The sequence below is a fragment of the Streptopelia decaocto genome (assembly GCF_964273445.1).
Source record: "Streptopelia decaocto genome assembly, chromosome: 2".
In the NCBI taxonomy this organism is placed as follows: Eukaryota; Metazoa; Chordata; class Aves; order Columbiformes; family Columbidae; genus Streptopelia; species Streptopelia decaocto.
In genome coordinates, this window is record NC_138655.1 from 42075685 (window position 1) to 42095259 (window position 19575).

The window sequence follows — 19575 nt, forward strand, 5'->3', positions numbered from 1 at the left end:
ATTGTAATTAAAAATATTCTTTACAAATACTTGTGTTGTCTACAGGTTGAAAGAGACTTGATTCAAACCCAGTGAATGCTGCTTTAAACAAAAAAAATGAAAAAATTACTCAAAATTCTCAATTCTGCCTGAACAAAAAGAGGGGGTGTAATGTGTGAGCTTTCCTTTACTTATGTTGTGTGAAAGACTTGGATATAAAATACTTACACATTTAAAAATGAAGATGTAATATAAGAACAGTTTCACATGCATGTTATGGCTGCAAACAGTACAACCAGCGTTCAGTAAGGTAGGAATTCAGTTGTGGTATCTCTATCTTGACCATTGTATGTGGGTTTTTGTTGGTTTGGTGGTGTGTGGTTTTTTTTTTTTTTTTTGTTTTGTTTTTTTTGTTTTGTTTTGTTTTTTTTTTGTTTTGTGTGTGTGTGTGAGGTTGTGTAGTTATTAAGTTGGTAATATTTCATAAAGTGATTTATTAGTGCACTTTGTTGGGTGTTTTAAACTACCAAAGATTTGTCCCAGAGAGGTAAAAAAAGATAACTGAAAATTACTAAACACCTTCTTGAGATAAGGTAAAATTTAATAGTCTTCAAACCCATCCTGCAGCTTTTCTGGTGTCTTAATATGTTGCTGTTATCTTCTTTCAGATTGATGCCAATAGAGATCTGAAGGTGGTTTGTAACTATGTAACATCCAAATAGAGTAGTGAGCTGATTCACCAAAAATCTGGACATTATTTTCGAATATGTATTCATAGGGAGGATGGGGGTGATGTTGACTCTGCCTGTCATTGATGGGCCTTTACTTATCTGTTTTAGGTACCACTGGAAAAAAAAAATAGGAGGTTCATGGGTGACATGTGAATTACAAGGAACTTAAAAATGGAAAATTAGAGAAATTCCACTTTTGGATCATGAAAGTTTAAATGTTAGATTTATAAACAACCATATGAATAAAATAAATTTGAAACAATTTTGGAAGTTGCTAATCATTTGTAGAGTTTAACGAGATGGTGGTGAATTTCCTTATTCCTGGAAAACTTTAATGTTATTCTGAAATATGATTACTTATGAATAGAAATTAAGGAAGAACGTGTGGCTTTTATGTAGGCAATCAGACTAAATTGCAAGGATCTTCTCTTAACATTTCCTTACTGTCAATCTTTTATTTTCTATCTATAGTGTTTTCATTTCTGTGAAATAAATGCCATTTAATCAGTCTAATTTTCTATGCTTTCATCCCTTAAAGTAGATCTGGCCAAGTTACCTTGTACTATCCACATAAAAGTGAAAAAAATCTCCAGACTTGTGGTATTATGATGGTGTATCAGGAGAAGTGGCCTCATGGTCTATAGTCTGAGAAACTCTGTCCTCAATTACATCCATAGTAATTGCCCATTTTTGAGTTATTTTAGCCTACGCTTTAAGAGGATACTGGCATTTTTTTTTAATAGGTTACTGTTTATAAGAAGTTATCTATTAATAACTGATGATGGCATGGCAGTTAGGAATGTGAATGGTGCATTCTGGAAATTCTCACTTCTTGGATGATGGTGCTGACATTTGGTATCCCCTGTATTCCTCTTTCCAGCCTGAGTTGTCATGTAACGGTTTGTGGGGCTGTGTAGGGAACTGGATCACAGAACTAACTCGAGCTAGCAGTAACCTGTAACAGCAGTTAAATCCAGTTTACTCCATAGAAGTATGAAAAGTTGCACTATTGAAAGTTGGTACAGGGAAGGGAGCAGAAGAACTCGCTGAGGAAAGGGATTCATAAGTCTGGTGCTTTTAATATAACCAGTGGTTGTGTGGTTGTGGTCTTGGTTAACCAGATAGTGAAAGAAACATTGGTGCCGATTTTTCTGAATTTGATGTAAGAAATAAAGGAATTTTTGTTGGCCATTTCTTGCAGAATTGTTTGCAAAAGCTGCAAGATTTTACATGCTAATTATTTTTAAAGAGTACAGGGAGAACTTTCCACCAGTATGTAGTCAGTCAGTAACATGAATAGAAGTATGTGAAGCTCTGCATACCCAAGAGCACCATTCTTTGCAAAGTGGATGCATTAATCTCTGTAACTGGAGGGAGACTTGTCTACAAATGCATGTGAGATGCCAAAATTATATGTTTAAAAAAAAAAAGAGCTGACAAAACCTTCAGTTAACTTTGCCAAAGACCAAGTCACAGACAGCTGTGGAAAGACTGTTTCTGTTAATTACAAACAAAAAAAGAAAGAGAAAGGGTACTGTGGGCTGTTTCCTTGCAATAAGAATATCAGAAAAGCTCAGATTCTTGTACCTGTGACCTGAGGCACAGAGATGTCACTCTCATATGTAAGAGATGTGGGGTTTTGAAAAATGTGGTAGAGTGTGTTTTTGGTTTTGTTTGTTTTTGTTTACTGTTAGACAAGAAAAACTTTTTTATCTGATCCATTATATGGATTGTGTTTTGACAGCTCCTCAAATTGGTGAAAAGAGCAGTGTAAATAAATGCTAACCCTCAGATCTGAAGTTTTGTAATTATATACATATGGAATAATGACACAATGCCTAATAATGTGCTTGTTGCCTCATAAACATGTTTGAAACTGTTGCTTTCCTAGAATTCACAGTATAAGTTGTGTCTGAACTTGTAAAAAACTGCATCGTTTTGGGCCACACCAATTTCAAAGCTATTCTTTAACACACAATGTTTTCTTACCTGCCCAGGTGCAGTTGCTTTTGATCTCTTGCTCCTCCACTGTTGATGTTGTTGAGGATCTGTGAAGGTGCTGCTGCACCTACTTTGCTGAATGAGGAGCTTCCATGTAATTCAGAGTCACAGGAACAATAATATAACTCTTAAGTTAGTATTGTGTAAAATTATTCATCTTAGAGAGGGAGAAAAGACAATCTCTCTTGTACTGTGAATTACTGTATACTGAGTTACTGAGTTTTGAAATTAGAAAGTAGGGGGCTTAGGCCTGTTTCCTGGTTGCTCTGCAGAACTGCATCTTTGTTCTTGTGTTGACTGGAAGAGACTTGCTTTACTGACCAGCAGCTGAATTTGAGAGCTGCTAACAACATGGTGACTGGTGGAGATGCTGTAATTAAGTAACCGCCTCTGTGCCTGGTGCACATCTCAACAGAGTATAAATAGAGCTCCAGATGGCACCTTGCAGATGTCAGGGATTGACAGACTTTCTTTAAGACTACAGAGTAGCTTGGGCATGAGGTTTATAGGCTTTGATATAAGGTGGTAATGGGAGATGGATCTCCACCTGAAATAACATGTATCTCGGTGATCAGATGTGGTCTTCTGGTTTAATATATTCTGGAGGAGTGGGGGATGAAGTTATTCTCTGCAAATGGGTCAGGAGGAGCCCTACTATTTATTCATCACATAGTGTAGTTCAAGTGCCTTTTAAGGCATGTTTCCTTTCAACACTTGATTGTTCATATGAGGGTATGCATTTACATTGTGTTTTAGAAATGAAGCCATTTCTGTTCTTGTGAAAACATTAGTAAAGAATATGTGCCTTCATAATGAGGTCATTCTGTCTGCTCTTCTGGTGCTGGTAGTAGTCTCCTGTAAAATTAAACTATTTCTGGTTGCAGTATTAAGGAAAGCTTCTTGAAGTCTGCTTTTAGAGATGGTCTTACAACTAGCATGAAGGTGTTTGTTTCCTTAACTTCAGCTTCAGTCTCTTCCTTTTCCTTTGGTACTGAGGAATATGTGCTACAAAAATTCTTTGTTTATGAGGGGAGGTGTTCAGGTTAGAGCAAGAGAGTGTTTTTTGAGAAGGGCACCTGAAAAAGCAAGGGCAATAGGAGTAGAAGACAGGTTTGTAGAAAAAAGTGAATTGCATTTTTAGGAACATTTTGTGCTAGTCTCATAACTTTGTCTGTTACAGAATTGCCAAAGTCAAAGTGAAATGGGAAATCCTGCTCTAAAATGAGAGGAAAGAAAGGGGAGGTCACACGAGTTGCAGCATCTCAAAGGCAAACCTTAAGATTTGCTGTATGGAGATGAAGCACAGCTTAATAAAATATTAATGTGCCCCAAAGTTGGCTCTCCATCTCCAGAGGTAATAAAGGTATATTCTCCTTGAGGGGAGATATTCTCCAGATAAGATATTTAGTGAATGAGGAATAGCACTAGAGTCTTTTAAGGATGTGATGGACTTTTCAGCCTTTGCCTCAGATGAACTGACCTTTTGATAGGCAGTAGTTCTGCAGTGATCTCTCCTGCGAGAAGCCTGACCTTTGTAATCAGAGGTGATGCTTAGGACTCATATTGGAGGCACTGTCTATTACTTGCACAGTAGCCTCAGCTGCTCTGCAGGAGAACCTTCCTTTATGGGCAGCACATGGATGATGTTCATACAGAGCTATGTGAGTGTCTAATAATTAGCAATGTGGAATTGCAGCTTTCTGAGTGAACAGTGAGAGTCTTGCCTTGCTTAAGTAGTTAAGCTATAGTCTACTTTCAGAGCTAAGTCCTTACCAGCCAGGAGGTAAACATGGCGGGTAGAATAGTTTCGTCCTCTTGGTCCTCCGTGACCTGGGAGATGAAGCATTGGTAAGTACAATACTTACTGTACAGATGAGAAGCAGTACTTCCCCAGGCACAAAAAGCAAGGTACCTTATACTGCCGGTATGTTGTTCTTGTAGAATGTGGAAATTTAAACACTGGGCTTTGAAGAAGAGCCATGAGTTGGACATAACTCAGTTTAAATACCAGGGGATAAAGGAAAAATGTATTAATTACTTGGTTTGCTTAAATTTGATTTGTAATCCAGTTTATAAAGCAAGCATGGGAAATGAGATATCACAAACATGTACACAAACTTAAATACCAGAATATTGCAGAGGAAACTTAACTTTAAAGTGGGGTTGATGATGCCCCTTTAAATTAAACCAGCATAAATAAATGTTGATTTCTGTCTTTGTCTTACCTTGAATGCCATATTTCAGTGTTTGAGTTTGTGAAGTTGGAAAGAATTGTACCGTGAAGCAATGGAACAGTCAGAATTGGCTAACAGTGTGAGTTCTGCGCTTAATGGCAGAAAAGGATGGTTAATATAGCCATAGGATTATTTGTGGAGTGCTGTGAAACTCGTGACTCCTTGTACTATAGTTATAGAAAGATCTGTAAACAGACATCCATTTCCTTTTACGGATGTAACAATGAGCATGTTCTGAACTAAGATACATTTCAAAACTTCTAAACAACGTTCATTGAGAACATTGATCAACACGTACTTCAAAAGTACTTGGTTGTGGAGGAGCTTATATTTTATAGGAAAATCTTGCAATAGTTTCATGAAGTGAAGCAGATGTAGTACTTGCATTGAAATGTAAACACAATGTAGACTAGTGAAATAAATGTTATAACCAGCATAACATATTGATGGCTGGTTTTGGTGTTTTGCTAGCTAATGTAACAAAATGCACATCTTCTGAATTGGCTCTGGAAGCTTTTTCTACTTCGTGCTGTTTTTTTGTAATCTATTTTTCTTATATTCTTGTGTACCATCTTCTGTCTGATCTGACAACTGCTACAAAATTTCATTTTCAAATTTTCAGCTATTTTTTTTTAAACGTTGTTACTGATAATTAATAGCTATTTGTCATACAAGCTTCCATCTCATAATTGGAAGTATCTAGTTTACACGGTAGCATGGATTTAATGCTGCAAGTCACACAGTTCAAACAAGTAATCAGGGTAGATTAGTCATTTTGTTACAGTTTGTTTGATTGCGTAGTTAGCAGTTCTGTCTTTGGTAGTTGTCAAATTTTGTATTTGTCCAGCCTCTATTAAAATGAGTTAATCTCTGCAATGTGACACTAAAAAGCTTGAAACTTGTAACTCTGTAACAGTGTAATGCTAAAAAAAAAGCCTGAAATTCTCTTAATGACCTGTTGAGGTAATAAGAAGAATAAAATGTATGTGTTTATGGATATATTCTGTTGATGCTTGATGGTGCCTTTCACTCCAAGCTTATGTTAAAAAACTTGTCTTACTGCTGAATCATAATATTCTTGAATACTGGGAACACACTTAAAGACTAATTTGTGATAAGTAGCTGACTTTGCTTGTGATAGTCTGCTGTAACCTCACTTTTGAAAGAAAAGAGGCAACTGTGATTGCTTTTCATGCATCTCTCCCTTTAACTAGTCTTGGACTTTGTAGGCCAAACTCAGCCAGATCTTGTCTGGAGAGGCAAGACTAGAGAGAGCTCTCAAAATTCAGTTTCTTTCAGGGTTGTGTGAACAGGCAGCTGGGGAGAGGCAATCAGCACAGCTCATGCTGAAGGGAGGGGTGCAGCCTACCTTTACTGGGCACCAGTGAACCTGTCGGAGAGCTTGGTGCTCAAGGCATTTATTCTCTGAAACGTTCCTCCAGACACTGCCTCTGTTCCTGGAAGTGCTAACTCAGATTTGTGGCAGCATCGGGAGTGGGTGAATTCTACTTCTGTTTTGTTTGTGTGTGGAGTTTTTTTTTGGTTTGTTTGTTTGGTATTTTTTTGGTGGTTGTTGTGTTTGTTTTTGTTGTTCGAGGTTTTTTTTTATTATAGAATAACTTAATACGTTTTTTTTCCTACCTGTGTGAGTGTGCTTCTGTCCCTCAGGATTGTTTGTTTAAATGTTGGGTGGAAGAAAGGAAGAAACAATGCTTGTTTTATGACTACTTAATGGTTGCAATGGAATTAGAAGAATAGAGATTATAATGTTGTGATCCTACTTTGTCACAGAAGTGTTTCAGTAGTTTCTTGTTATTCATGTTAATGCGTATTACTCTGATCTGAAGTGAGTATTCATAACATTATTTTGCTCAAGTAGAACTACTGATAGCTAAATTGGAAGAGGGCACTTCAGATACTCATTTTCTAATGGTAGTACTTAGACACATTGCTTTTTTCCCTTTTATTGCTCCTTTGCTTTTGACAAGGTTGTGTGTGTGCATTTTGCATAGGAAGAAAAGGGGGAGTGGACAGGAGGGAGGAAGATAATAGTTCAAACAACAGCCTAACAAAGTGCTATCTGTTCCATGCATGTAAAATACATATAATAGTTGTGTAATGTTTTCCTTTTTTGTAAGGTTTTCAAATTTGGGATTAAGTAGTTTTTATTTACTGTTAGTAGCATCAGTTGTATAAAATGATTTACGCCCCCTAATGTTTTTCAGGTTTCAGCAAACCTATTTTTAGTAATGGATTATCACCCTTTGTAGTGCCTGATCATCTCAGAAACCTTGCTAGGACATTAACGTGGTAGAAGTAATGTTTGTTTGTAATTCGGAGTTTGATTGTGCACTTGTCTGAGCACCCTGAGCCCGACTGCTCCTCACCACCCTCCTTGCCAAGGGCTCCTTCTCCTTCAGCACTGCTGGTTAACCAGCAACAGTTCAAAATGAACTAAGGCAGCCTAAAAAGACCACCCTTGTGGATCTGGCTCATTTTGATTGTTTTAGCTTCCATTGTAGTTTAAATGGCAGTTCTGCAAGAGGAGGCCAGTGACAAGCAGCTGGGAATGCTAACATCTTCAGTTTATTTAAAACCAAAAATAATTTAAAAAAATTGTGACAAACATTGTGAAAGTAGATGAATGGATTAACAAACAAGGTTACCTTGTTTCAGGCGAGGAAGGTGCTGCTATTTCTGAAGGAATCTGCTGAAGGATACAGCTGAAGGAATCTGAAGGATACAGCTGAAGGATGAGGCTGTTCGTTCAACAGCAGTATCATGTGTACATTTCTACACTGGATTTTCTTAGATTGCATTTTGTTATGACTTTCTGTATTTCTCTTAGCGTCACCATATCAGCATTTTGCACCAGGTCTGAAAAATTCCTTCATATAATGGAAATAAACACGATTCTTTTTAGTGAGCTAACTTTGCCTCCTTGTAAATACTGAAAAATATCATGAAGGGTTTGTTTTTTTTTTTTTTAACTTATGAGCAAGAATATTCAGGTGTGTAGCAGTTTTGAGCAGATTTGTAACCAGAGAGCATTGTTAATGAAATCAAACAAACAAAACACAAAAACCATAAATACTACAACAACAACAACAAACTCCCACATAATTATTCTTTCTGGCATTGACATACACTGATTTCTGAGCTAGATGCACTGGTGACCATAAAATTTTGACGTTTTAATAATAGCTGTAATTGCATTCTGTATCTTTTCTTTGCAGGTCTTCTCTGGCTTTGAACAGCCATGCTACTTTGTTGCCAAAAATCAAGTAAAGCGAATGTGTGCATTAATTCTCCTCTTGCATTTGAAGAAGGTGGTAACTTTGTATAGTGCCTGAAGGTAATGCTTTCTTTGCTTCAAGTTAAAAAGTTTGAGACTGCTGATGCCTGTGTGGCAGATGCTGTCATAAGCATTTTGATCTCAGTAATGTTTTTTTCTTTCTGTGTTTTAAATAGCTTTAGTGTTAAGGTGTGGAGAGGAAAATGTTTTATTAAAATTTTACTTTATGTACATGAGGTTTCTGGACAGATTCTCTTAAATATCACTTGATATTACAGAAAGTAGCATTTATGTGAAAACTAGATACTGTGTGAGCCTTTTACTTTGCTTAGGTGGAAGAGAGTTTTTTTTGGTGGGTGCTCGCCTTAAGCATTGTATTATTTAACACATTTGTTTCTTTTTCTACCTGGACCATGGTCCCAAATCTACCCTTTGTGAAAAGAAGTCTCTCTACATGCGAGACTGATTATTGTGAAACCTAGGCCAAAGAATTTAATAATAAATTATTGCTAGCTTGTTCTTGATGTTCAGCAGTGTTTGCCTAATAACTTTGTTTATAGAGTGTATTATTCTTTTTCCAATATAAATTGGAACTGGTGCCACTGAGCGTAGTAGAGTTCAAGTGTAAGAACAGTTAAACTCAATTTAGATCAAATTATTTAACTGGGGCTTTTTTGTTTGATGTGATTCTGTTTCTGAAGCCTTGTTGTGAACATGCATGTTCTGACTAGCTTATATACTATAAGCTTATGTACTATAATACTTGAAAAGTGTGTGGAAAGCCACTCTCTTGAAAGAAAGTTCTTTTGACTTTCTGGACTTATTCTGGTAAACCTCTCCCCCTTCCTCATTTTAATGGTGTTTTTGTTATTTTTCTCTTCAGTTTTTCTGTTTGTAGGCAAGGAGATAAACGCAAATTTCAGTTCATTTTACAATAATATAATTAGCTGTGTAGACCTTGTGTGTATATCCTGTTCACATTTCAGGGAAAGTGGGACTACTTCCTGTGAAGCAAATTAATCCAAAGAGTTGTTTTTATAATGATATAAGAATATTGCTGAGTAGCTAAAATTTCTACAGCTTAACTTTTCTTAACTCCTTCTACATTAAAAAAAAAAAAAATCAGGTCATGAGTGACTGCAGTGCTAGTTGTACTTCTGCAACAGCTTTGTTAGTGTGGGGGAAATGATGAATAAACTTCCGAGCTCCTGTTGGGGAGAAGAGGTCTCAGAACTTTTGATTTTTTGATTTTTTTTTTTTTTTTTCTGTTTCATTCATTGGAAAAATGTGCTTATAGTTGTTCACACAGATACTTATAGGGCACAAGACTGAAAAAAAAATGCAATATGTTGGACTGCACTGCTCTTCTCAGTCACTCAATATTCACTATTACAGTATCACAGTATGTTTGGGATTGGAAGTGACCTCAAAAGATCATCTAGTCCATTCCCCCTGCTGGAGCAGGAACGCCTAGGTGAGGTCACACAGGAACATGTCCGGGCGGGTTTTGAATGTCTCCAGAGAAGGAGACTCCACAACCTCCCTGGGCAGCCTGTTCCAGTGCTCCGTCACCCTTACTGAGAAGAAGTTTTTTCTCAAATTTAAGTGGAACCTTTTGTGTTCCAGCTTGATCCCATTACCCCTTGTCCTATCATTGTTTGCCACTGAGAAGAGCCTGGCTCCATCCTCATGGCACTCACCCTTTATATATTTATAAACATTAATAAGGTCACCCCTCAGTCCCCTCCAAACTAAAGAGACCCAGCTCCCTCAGCCTTTCTTCATAAGGGAGGTGCTCCACTCCCTTAATCATCTTAGTGATGAAGAAAGTAGCTACAGATTTGGCTAGTGCTGAAAATAGGAAAATATGTACATTTTGTATATGTTCATAATGAATTAAAAGTTAAAAATTATCTTAGTTGTTTATTTTTATATTTTGCTAATACTTCCATATGTCTGAGTGAAAAAAATATAGATAGGGATAGTAGTGAGCCGATAGACTTCGTAGCAGTAAACTTAGCGCATAGAACATGCTGCTGTTTGTTAAATTTAGAAAATATGTCTGGAAATAACTGTACCTGGGGCTTTAAAAATGCATTTCATAATTGAGAAAAGCCAGGTGTCCTCTGCAACTGAAAGCTGTCTCTTCCTCTCCCCCTGCCCTCCCCTCAAATTCTCCTCAGTGTATGTTTTCATGTGTTCTCCTAACCATCTGCCAATGCAGAGGCTTACCCATGTTTCTGGTCAGGGGAGCATCTATATGTTTAGTAATGGGTAAAGAACTGTGGAATATGAAAGCTGATGTGTTCACTGCTATATATCTACAAGTATTTTTTCAAAAGCATGTAAGTGTCTTTTTTGTAACTTGTATGTGAAACTAACATCTGAAATTTTTTTCAGTTTCTAAATGATTTTATCAGTGGAAGTTATAAACTTCAGAGACCTAAAGAAATCATCATGAAGCTATACGTATTTCTGGTCAACACTGGAACTACCCTTACCTTTGACACAGAACTTGCTGTACAAAAGTAAGAAAGTAAATTAATTGCCTATTGTTTGTTTTTAAAATAAATTTTTAAGAGTGTATGCATACTTTTTGCATGCTGAGTTCTGGAGAGCTGATACTTGGTTTTGTTTTGGTCAGTCCCTGCTGTATTTGTATTCTGTCAGTGATGAATGAGTTGTGATTGTGCTTGAAAGACTTCTGCCATGGATTTTATGCCCAAATCCATTATTTCCTTTTCTCTTGAATTCCTGTTTGTAATTTTCATGACTCAATAAGTGAATCTGGATTTTGAAACTTCTTTGGGGTGGAAGAGCCCTAGGACTATCTACATTGAGTGGTTTTGCATGCTCTTCTGCAAAGCCATTGATGCTCTGGGTGTTTTTGTACATGAAATAGTGTTTCATCTCAGCCATTCTGGATCTACTGGGTCATTTGCAGATGTGTCAGCACCCCTGTATGCTCTCAGTTACGTGGAGACATTATGTTGCTAAATCATGGTGTGTGAGGCACCTAATAGTCTGGTATGGGTCAACTCTTTGTTCAGTTGGATAGTTCTTTGAGAAGACTCTTCAGTTGAAGAGTTTAACTTCTTATTCTGTGTATCTGTGTATGTAGACTTGCTCTTTCTAGCAAGGCTAACTTTCTTGGGTTCTTTGCCTATCTCCATGTCTAATGCATGGACAGGCCAAGCTATTTTGCCAGAGACCACGGAGAAGATAGATGAGCACTTACTGTGACGCAGCTAGCGAGTACAAGCTTGTGCTTGTGAGATATTTGTAGTGAATTCACAATGTCGTATTGAATCATGGTTATTTTAGATAACTGATCTTTATTTTTTAAATAACTAGTCTATATGTAGGCTATGCTTCCTACCATTTGTATCAAAACCATTGATGCTTATATTAATTATTCACTTGATACTCTGAAGCTTTTTAATACCTTTGTACAGGTACTGCCTTAGTGTGTTATAGTTTAGGTCAGTTACTGTATCATATTAGTAAATTCTTGTTTAGCTTGCTGTTTGCCTGTGTCTTCAAAATGAACCCTAGAACTGTCTAAAATAGTCAATAATGCGACCTTGTCATCACCTAGAATTAAAGGTTAAGGGTGGTGAACAAAACCAGGGATGGTTTATTGATGTACTGTTTCTTCATTAGAAGGGTCTATAATGTTTATATGAATTTGTTGCATATACATGGATTGTTTAATTTCCTGTTATTGTTAAGTGCTATACTGCGCTTCACATGCAGTAGGTCAGTCAGAGTTGATGAGGTGAAGTTGTGCTTATGTTATGCGTAAGAAAGTGTTAATATCCTTGCTGTTGTCTTCTAGGGTTTCAGTAAACCAGCTGTTTGTTCATCAAGTATATATTCAAAGAGCATAATGTGACTTTTAAAGTTATTAACCTAAATGCATGACGTGACTTGATCCAGAATTTCAGCATCCTATCAGATCTTCTTGGAAGAAGATTGCTGATAACTTAATGCAGATGCTGTCATCTTTTAGCTGGTAGCTTAGTAGGTGGATATTCAGAGTGCAACACATCACAGCACTTACAAAACTTAAAAATATGTATTTGTGCGGAATAAAAGGTAATATTTCTTTTAAAATATTCTACTTTGATACGGACAAGTCACCTGTCTCTATTACAGGAATATGTAAAATTAGACGCACAAATATGCTGATAGTGTCATCTTCTCTTCCCATTTTTTTCCAGTGTGGCTGATCTGAAACATGCAATTCAAACAAAGTATAAGATTGCCATTCAGCACCAAGTACTGGTTGTCAATGGAGGAGAGTGTATGGCACCAGACAGAAGAGTGTGTAGTTACAGTGCTGGAACAGTAAGTGCATACTGCATTTCTCATCTCAACTGTCATGTTTAGGGGAAGAAAAACATGTTTTACTAAGGGATTTTAAAGTATTGTACTGTTTGCTGGGTTTCTTAGCTTAGAAAAAATGCTGTTTATGTATTCAGCTTATAGATGTAGCTCTTAATGTGTTCTTAAGACATGTTACCCATGTGATGGAATAATTGGTGATTGAAGAATAAGTTGCCTTAATGTTTGGCTTCATTTTCTTTTTGAATGTAGGACACCAACCCAATTTTTTTATTCAACAAAGAAATGATCTTGTGTGAACGTCCACCAGCTATCCCCAAAACCACGTTTTCAGCAGAGAATGAGATGGAATTGAAAGTAGAAGAATCTCTCATGATGCCTGCAGTGTTTCATACGGTAGCATCACGGACACAGCTTGCTGTGGTAAGTAAATTCTTACTGCACTTGTACACCAAAGGAAAATAACCTTTTAGATGTCACAGGGGAGGCTTGTTACAAATTATGAAATATTTTGTTCAAAAGACAGTAGGAGTAGCATATTAGTGGTGCTGTATTCTTCAGAGCCTTTGTCTTGAAATTTTAAGGTAGGTATTGTAATGCGTTCGTTTCTTCAGCATGTTCAAAGCTTTTTTCAAAAGCATATTGTAATAGAGCTTTATGGATGCTTGTGTTTACAGCATTTGCGAGATAAAAGCAGTCTGTTTGCTTTGGACCCATGCCTTAATGCTCTGCCTTATTTTCAGTGTCTTCAGTCTGCATCACCTGTAAACAGAAGAGTTTGTTGCTTTGAAAATGTTAATCCAAGTAGAAAATTAGCAGTAGAATTTTTAAAAGCATCTTGCCAAGATTGTGTTTCATCTTATATGTCTAAACAACTGGTGAGGAATTAATAAAACTAAGCTTCCTTTTCCTAAAATTCAGGTCTTTTATTATTGAGTGCTGGCTTTTACTTACATAGAAAACAAACTTGTCAGATTACCAATTTGATTACTTTTGTATTATTTTGATAGGAGAAACTAGTTTTCTGCAACATGATCAGTAAGATATCAAGTGTGCATGCAGCAGGAGTGGCTGCATGTTCAAGAGAGTGACACAATGCCTTCAGTAGCTGGATTACTTTTCTTAATATTGGGAAATACTGTCCTAATTTGCCTTTTCAAATTTTGTATTATAAATGCATTAAATATTTTTCATGTCTCTAAAGATTATTTAAATATCCAACAGCTAGGAGTGAGGAAATGGTTACGTGTAGCACTTAAAACAAAATGAATAGTAATATATGTTTTTAGCCTGTTGTCTTGGTAATAAGGTTTCTTGGTTTCAATGACAACTTGAATGTAGACCAAAAGAATATTTAGCACTTTAAGGGCTGGTTTTTTGTATAGCTGAATTCAGGCAAAAGTGCCAAGTCTTGCATATAGTACAGGGTTGGATTTGTTTTTTCTCCTTGGCTTCCTGACCTGTCAGGACTGGGAAAGTTAGCCTAAATAATCTGACCTTGACATACTGTCTGATTTAAGGTCAGGATTGAGTCCAGCAGACTGTCTTCCTCTGTCTGCCACCTGTTGACAGTTCTGCTGACTTAGTAACAAGGACCTTGAGTAATTAGGGATCTGTGAATCATATGACCATCATACTGAGAAGAGTGGATATCAATGTGAATTCAGCTAGGAGTGGGAGGTTTTCATTTGTGCTCCTTGAAGACTGTGAGGATTCTGGTTTAGGCAGCTGAAACCCAAAGTGCTTTAAAACCTTTTTTATTTTTTTTTTTCTTGTGGAGTGTTAAGATGATCTTATAAAAGTCAGCAATACTGATATATGTTAAATGCTTAATGTTAATTTGGTACGAAAGTGGGGCTGTAGTAATTACTATGGTCTTTGTGCTGTATTTAGGGTAACAGAAGTGAAAGGTGGTAGTACCCAGTCCCACATTTCTTATTGTTGATATTTTATCTCATTTCTTCATCCTGTCTCTAATTTTGTGGTCTTGAAGATTCTTAATTTGGTTTGAAGATTCTTAATTTTGATTTTGGTCTGGTAAAGTTAGTATACTCTGATAGAACAGATGTAAGTCCTCTGGAGTAAGCTTTTTATATTCCAGGAGTTAATGTTATTATGGGTTGGAGGGTGGAATTTGGTATTTAAAGGTCTTTAAATGTGGATCTAAGTAGAATAGAGTTTTTGTTTTTAGCCTGCAGATTTATCTTGAAAAAGATTATTCTCTGTTCCCCAGCTCTTCCTGTTCTTCCTTGCTTGTAAAAGGGCTACAATTATATAACTTAGAAAAAAAATACTTAAGTGAAAAACTTAGAAATTTATCTAAAGGTTAAATAGGTAGTATTATTCTTAAATCTGGAACACCTCTATACCCACAGTTAATTTTACCCAAGACTGAGGTCTTTCAAAACCATCGCCTCTATGTTAGGCATGTTAGTGATGCATTGGGTTCTTCTTTGGGAGGTCAGGGGAATGACAAAACCATCATGTATGGTGGAAGATGAGCAAATAGACTATCATGATTTTACATGTACCAAGGTGTGGAAACTGTGTAAAGGAGTTAAGTATTACAGTGTTGTGCTAAAGCAGTTTTTTGTGATACCTGCTTGAAGCATATTGAGCAGTAATTCAGAAGAAACTGAGGGAGGGCTGGGAATGTGGTTAGAACATTAATCTTCCTCAAGTTCCATCATGAGACTCTTGGCCCGAAGAGGGAGTATGGGATATTAATCCTTCTCAAAATTGATGAGGATCTGGGGGGAGCTATAAAAGCTCTGAACCTCTGTAGCTGTGAGACTGATGCATCCAAAGGCACACTGAGAGTACCTGGGAGAATAATGGAAGACTTCCTGCAAAATGGGCACTAGAAATCTACCTTATAATGAACCAAGATTTGTCTTTTTATTGATTTTTAGTGAGATAGTAACCTGCTTTACCAGAAAAGCAGAGTAGTGGTACTTGATGGAGTGGTTTTGCCTATTGTAATTATTTGGCATAACTACATTTCATTAATTCATATTTACTACTTACATGTGATTAAAATGTTTTATGTTAGGAAAATGAAAGTTACAATCTGCATCATTGTTCATGATAGAAAGTCTTACCTATTCTTGTCAGCAATAAGAAACAGTGATGTATAACTGTGTAGAAGTGGGGGAGAATATTTTGTAGCTACCAGCTTATGTTTAATTTGACATCTGTTCTACCAAGAGGATATACAGTATGATTTTTAAATCAGACTTGATATGAAATTGTAAACAGCATAGGAAGTAGTAAAAATTGCTTAGGAAATGGCTGCTAACTTGTCCAAGAGCTCTTTGTCATCTCTTGTACCTCATGCCCTAAGTCTGCTTTAGTAGTAAGCAAGCTCGTGGTGTGGAAGATTATGAATATTTCAGGGTGTGAAGACTTTTATTTCTATCTTATTTCTAACTCATTTTAAGCATGCCTGAAAACTGTTTAATTTAATCAGCATCTGTGTCATGAACTGTATATTGCTTGGCAACTGTGCTGTAGAACTATATGAAAGGTGTTGTTCGTTTGTTTGTTTTACCTTACCTTATTTTAAATCTTATTTGTACTGTGGGGAAAGGTGCAGAGAGAATTCTGGTTCACTTTTTTCTGACCCATACTTTGTATACACTGGTATATTGCTTTTTTTTTTTTTTTTTTTCTTACAGTAACAAGTAGTTCTGGATTCTCCTTTAACAAGTATTTTTATTAATCCATGCCTTTCCATCATTTTTTGCCTGTCTAAAGCTGACAGTTATCCATTTAAATTCTGCTTTTGCTTTCTGCATTTTTTTGTCATAATTTTCAGATATCTGTAGTTACTATTCAGGTATGAATAAAAGTAATCTTTTAGTTCACAGTGGAGGCCTTGGCATCCTTATGGGCTTGTGTCCATATATGTATAGGGTATAGTTATATGTTCAAGCAGCCATTATTTTTTTTTCCCAATTGAAACTATTTTCATTAACTTACATGTAGCCTTATTTAGATTTAATACCTACTAACCAAAAATCATTCCTGTGGGAAACTTACTACCTCTTGTTTGGCTTTCCGCTGTACTGTACTGTGATTATCATATCAAGATCTCATTTTATTCTTTCTTTTTGCTTTCATGATATAACATCTATACAGATTTTAAGTTCCTGTTGATTCACCAAGATCTCATTATGTAGAATTCACAGTGTAAAGATTCAGTAGCTTTAAAGAAGTTATGTCTGTTACATAAACTTCTTCCTTTACCAATTAAACTGAAATTCTTGCTATAGGTTTTATCATACGTGGCATATCTTTGTTTTACAAACTTCTTTCAATCAGATCTTTTCTGGTCAGTGTCTGTGGTATCTACTGTCTGGCTTTTAAATGTCAGTTAAAGCAACCTTCTAAGCCTGTCTTCATTTTATGTCTCAGTGTGCCAGTTTCCCTTTGACTAAAAACTTCCCTTTGAGATGTCTGTACCTAAAGGCCTGTAGCGTGCCTTTTTACAAAGAGCCTGGTTTCCCACCTCTCTTCCAGTTCAGCAGTTTTGGCCTTGAGCTGCAGTATGTGGACAATGAGGTGCACAGTGTGTTTGTAAAAAGTTACGTACACACCAGCTTAGGAGGACACAAGTTGTTCTCTACACAGTGCGTTGCGTGATAAACTACGTTGTGTGAATCTTATCTAACCTTGAGGTCTTTTAACACTGTTGCTTAAAATGATTTCTGGTAGCTTAGCCTTTAGGAAAGGACTTTTTTTTCAGTTAGTGATCCAGCTGAAATTCCTGTGTTGTTTGTCCTAGAAGAAGGATGCTGAAACTTGGACATTTTGTTAGTGGATATATTTTATGTTTCAGGTGATGCTGTTGCTGTCATCATCAAACTGTCAATTCTGGTCAGTTTTTCTTTGAGAAATAGAAATGAGGATGAGAAACTATGTGGTCATTTCACTTGGTTGCCTAAAACTGTGGCTGTAGTCATCGTACCTAGATCATTCTTGGTTTAGTTCCAAACACTTCATAATACTTAAGCCAAGAAATACAGTCATTCTTCCTGAAAGCAGCTTGTATACTATTTAGAGAAATGCTCTTTCAGTTCTACTAGAAAGCTGTTTTGAAACCCTTTGGGAAAGAGTTACTTTAAAATTTTAATGTTCTTTTAGGTGTTGTAATGTCTGTAACAATTGTGTAGCTAAATTAATTTAGCTAAAAAGAATGATTAGCATTATTAGTCTAATAGACAGAGTTCTGGCTCCTCCACAAAAGTCCAGACTTGTTTGTAACTCAGATTAGTGATCAATCTCATATCTTTTAAAGTAGTGCAGCTGGATGGGTGTTAGGGAATAGGGTAAAAATGGAGTAGGTTTCAGTTTACTCTACAGCATACTGACAGATCTACCCTAAGGCATACTAAAAGATATACAGCATTTGTTTTGGTTGGCCTTTGTAACCAGAACTGTTAGTTCAAGCCTTTAGAAAATTCACCAGGAGAAGATGATTTGTGTGGCTTGGAATCAAGCTAGTAGAAGTTACCACTTACCTTGCACCATGGTTTGCTTCCCTGGCTGTGGTGGTTTATGTCAGCTTCTCAGTATTTTCTTCTGTGGTGAACCCTGTCACTTGACTTCTCTAAGCCCACTTTTAATGTTGGAGTGAAGAGCCGATGAAAACAGTACTGAAGAAAGTCATTAAGTTATGACTTGCAGAATAACTTGTTCCGAGTATGTCGTAAGTTGTGTACTGTGTGGAGAAATGTCTGAAGGATGCGGTCACCAAAAATGATGAACATTAAAGGCGAATGGAATAATGGGCTGTCTAATGAAAGGAGAGAAATTGCCATGAAATATCCAAGTCTCTCTCACAGTGAAGTTAACTGTTCCAATTACAGATTTTAAAAGCTAAAACCTTGAAGTTGGTTTATCTAGTTAGCTTTATTGATGTTTTAGTTGGAGCTGTATAAATTATAGATAATGGTCTTGGTTGCTAATTTTGGTAAGCAAGATAACAGTAACCTTTTGTGGAAGTGCTAATCTGCTGTTATAGTGTATGGGCATGTGTAATTTCACTTTCAAGGATTTTTTTTTTGGTTTGAGGTTGATTTTTAGGGTGACTGAAACCTATAAGGAGTCCTTTCTACAGGATTTCAGACACATGGCAATAGAGGACTTTGATGACTTGTTTCCTTTTACTACAGGGTTGTAGAGAATGGAAAGAACCCTGCATTTCCTGAGAACTTTTTGTTCTTTAGAGGTAAGTCCAAAGACCACTTAAGACAAACAGACCTTCCCATATTTTCTTAATTCACATGAGCAGAATTATGACAGTAGGATGCAAAGACAGTGTCTTGAAATCAATGGCAGTTAATTTCTGTTTTAGATAAAACATACTTTGTTGCTTCTACTGATTTTGGTTGAAACATACTAAACAGAAGTAATTGTAATCAGATGAATCACCTAAATTACTATGATTGAAGGAAATAATTCAAATAAATGTTCTGTTAAAGCACCCAGCCAAAGATAAAAATCTTTCTGTTGGGCCTGTGAATTTCTTGACAAATTAGGAAGTGAAGATGCCTTTATTTACAGCAAGTTGAGATTAGCCTGGACTTATTCTAGTTTTGTACTGGTGGTGGTGCTTCTTGAGGTTCACATTCCAGTGTTGTGGTAAAGCTGTCACTGTTGTAGGTATGCTGGTATAGTCAAGATGGACATAGCTTTACAAGGCAACTGAAGTTAAATTTTTGCTCTGTGAACCATTGGGTGTCTGCCAGCTATCCTTGAGAGGACCTGTGAAAAATCAATGACAAAAGCAAGCCTGTTGTTAGGCAGGCTTCATTTTCTATGCTGGAGCTGGCAACTTTACTGAGAAGTGTTAAAAATATGTTGTATTGCAGACCTTTATTTAGATGCCTCGCATAATTCAGTTTTTACACTGTATTCATTTAGCAGAGAGCTGCTGAATTCTTTTCTGCATACAGACATACTGTTTGTCACAGAGGTGCACGAA

At 36.5% G+C, this 19575-nt stretch overlaps 1 protein-coding gene across 5 annotated transcripts in view; it reads left to right on the plus strand.

The window, feature by feature from the left end:
• The window catches only part of RB1CC1 (RB1 inducible coiled-coil 1), an 81403-nt gene that overhangs the window by 4891 nt on the left and 56937 nt on the right, over positions 1-19575 (plus strand). For all 5 annotated transcript variants that reach the window (XM_082045683.1, XM_082045682.1, XM_082045685.1 and 2 more), the window contains 4 exons: positions 8182-8300; positions 10641-10768; positions 12464-12590; positions 12840-13010. In XM_082045683.1, the coding sequence (XP_081901809.1) occupies positions 10698-10768; positions 12464-12590; positions 12840-13010 (369 nt within the window). In that variant the 5' untranslated portion in view covers positions 8182-8300; positions 10641-10697. The remainder of the gene's footprint in view (positions 1-8181; positions 8301-10640; positions 10769-12463; positions 12591-12839; positions 13011-19575) is intronic.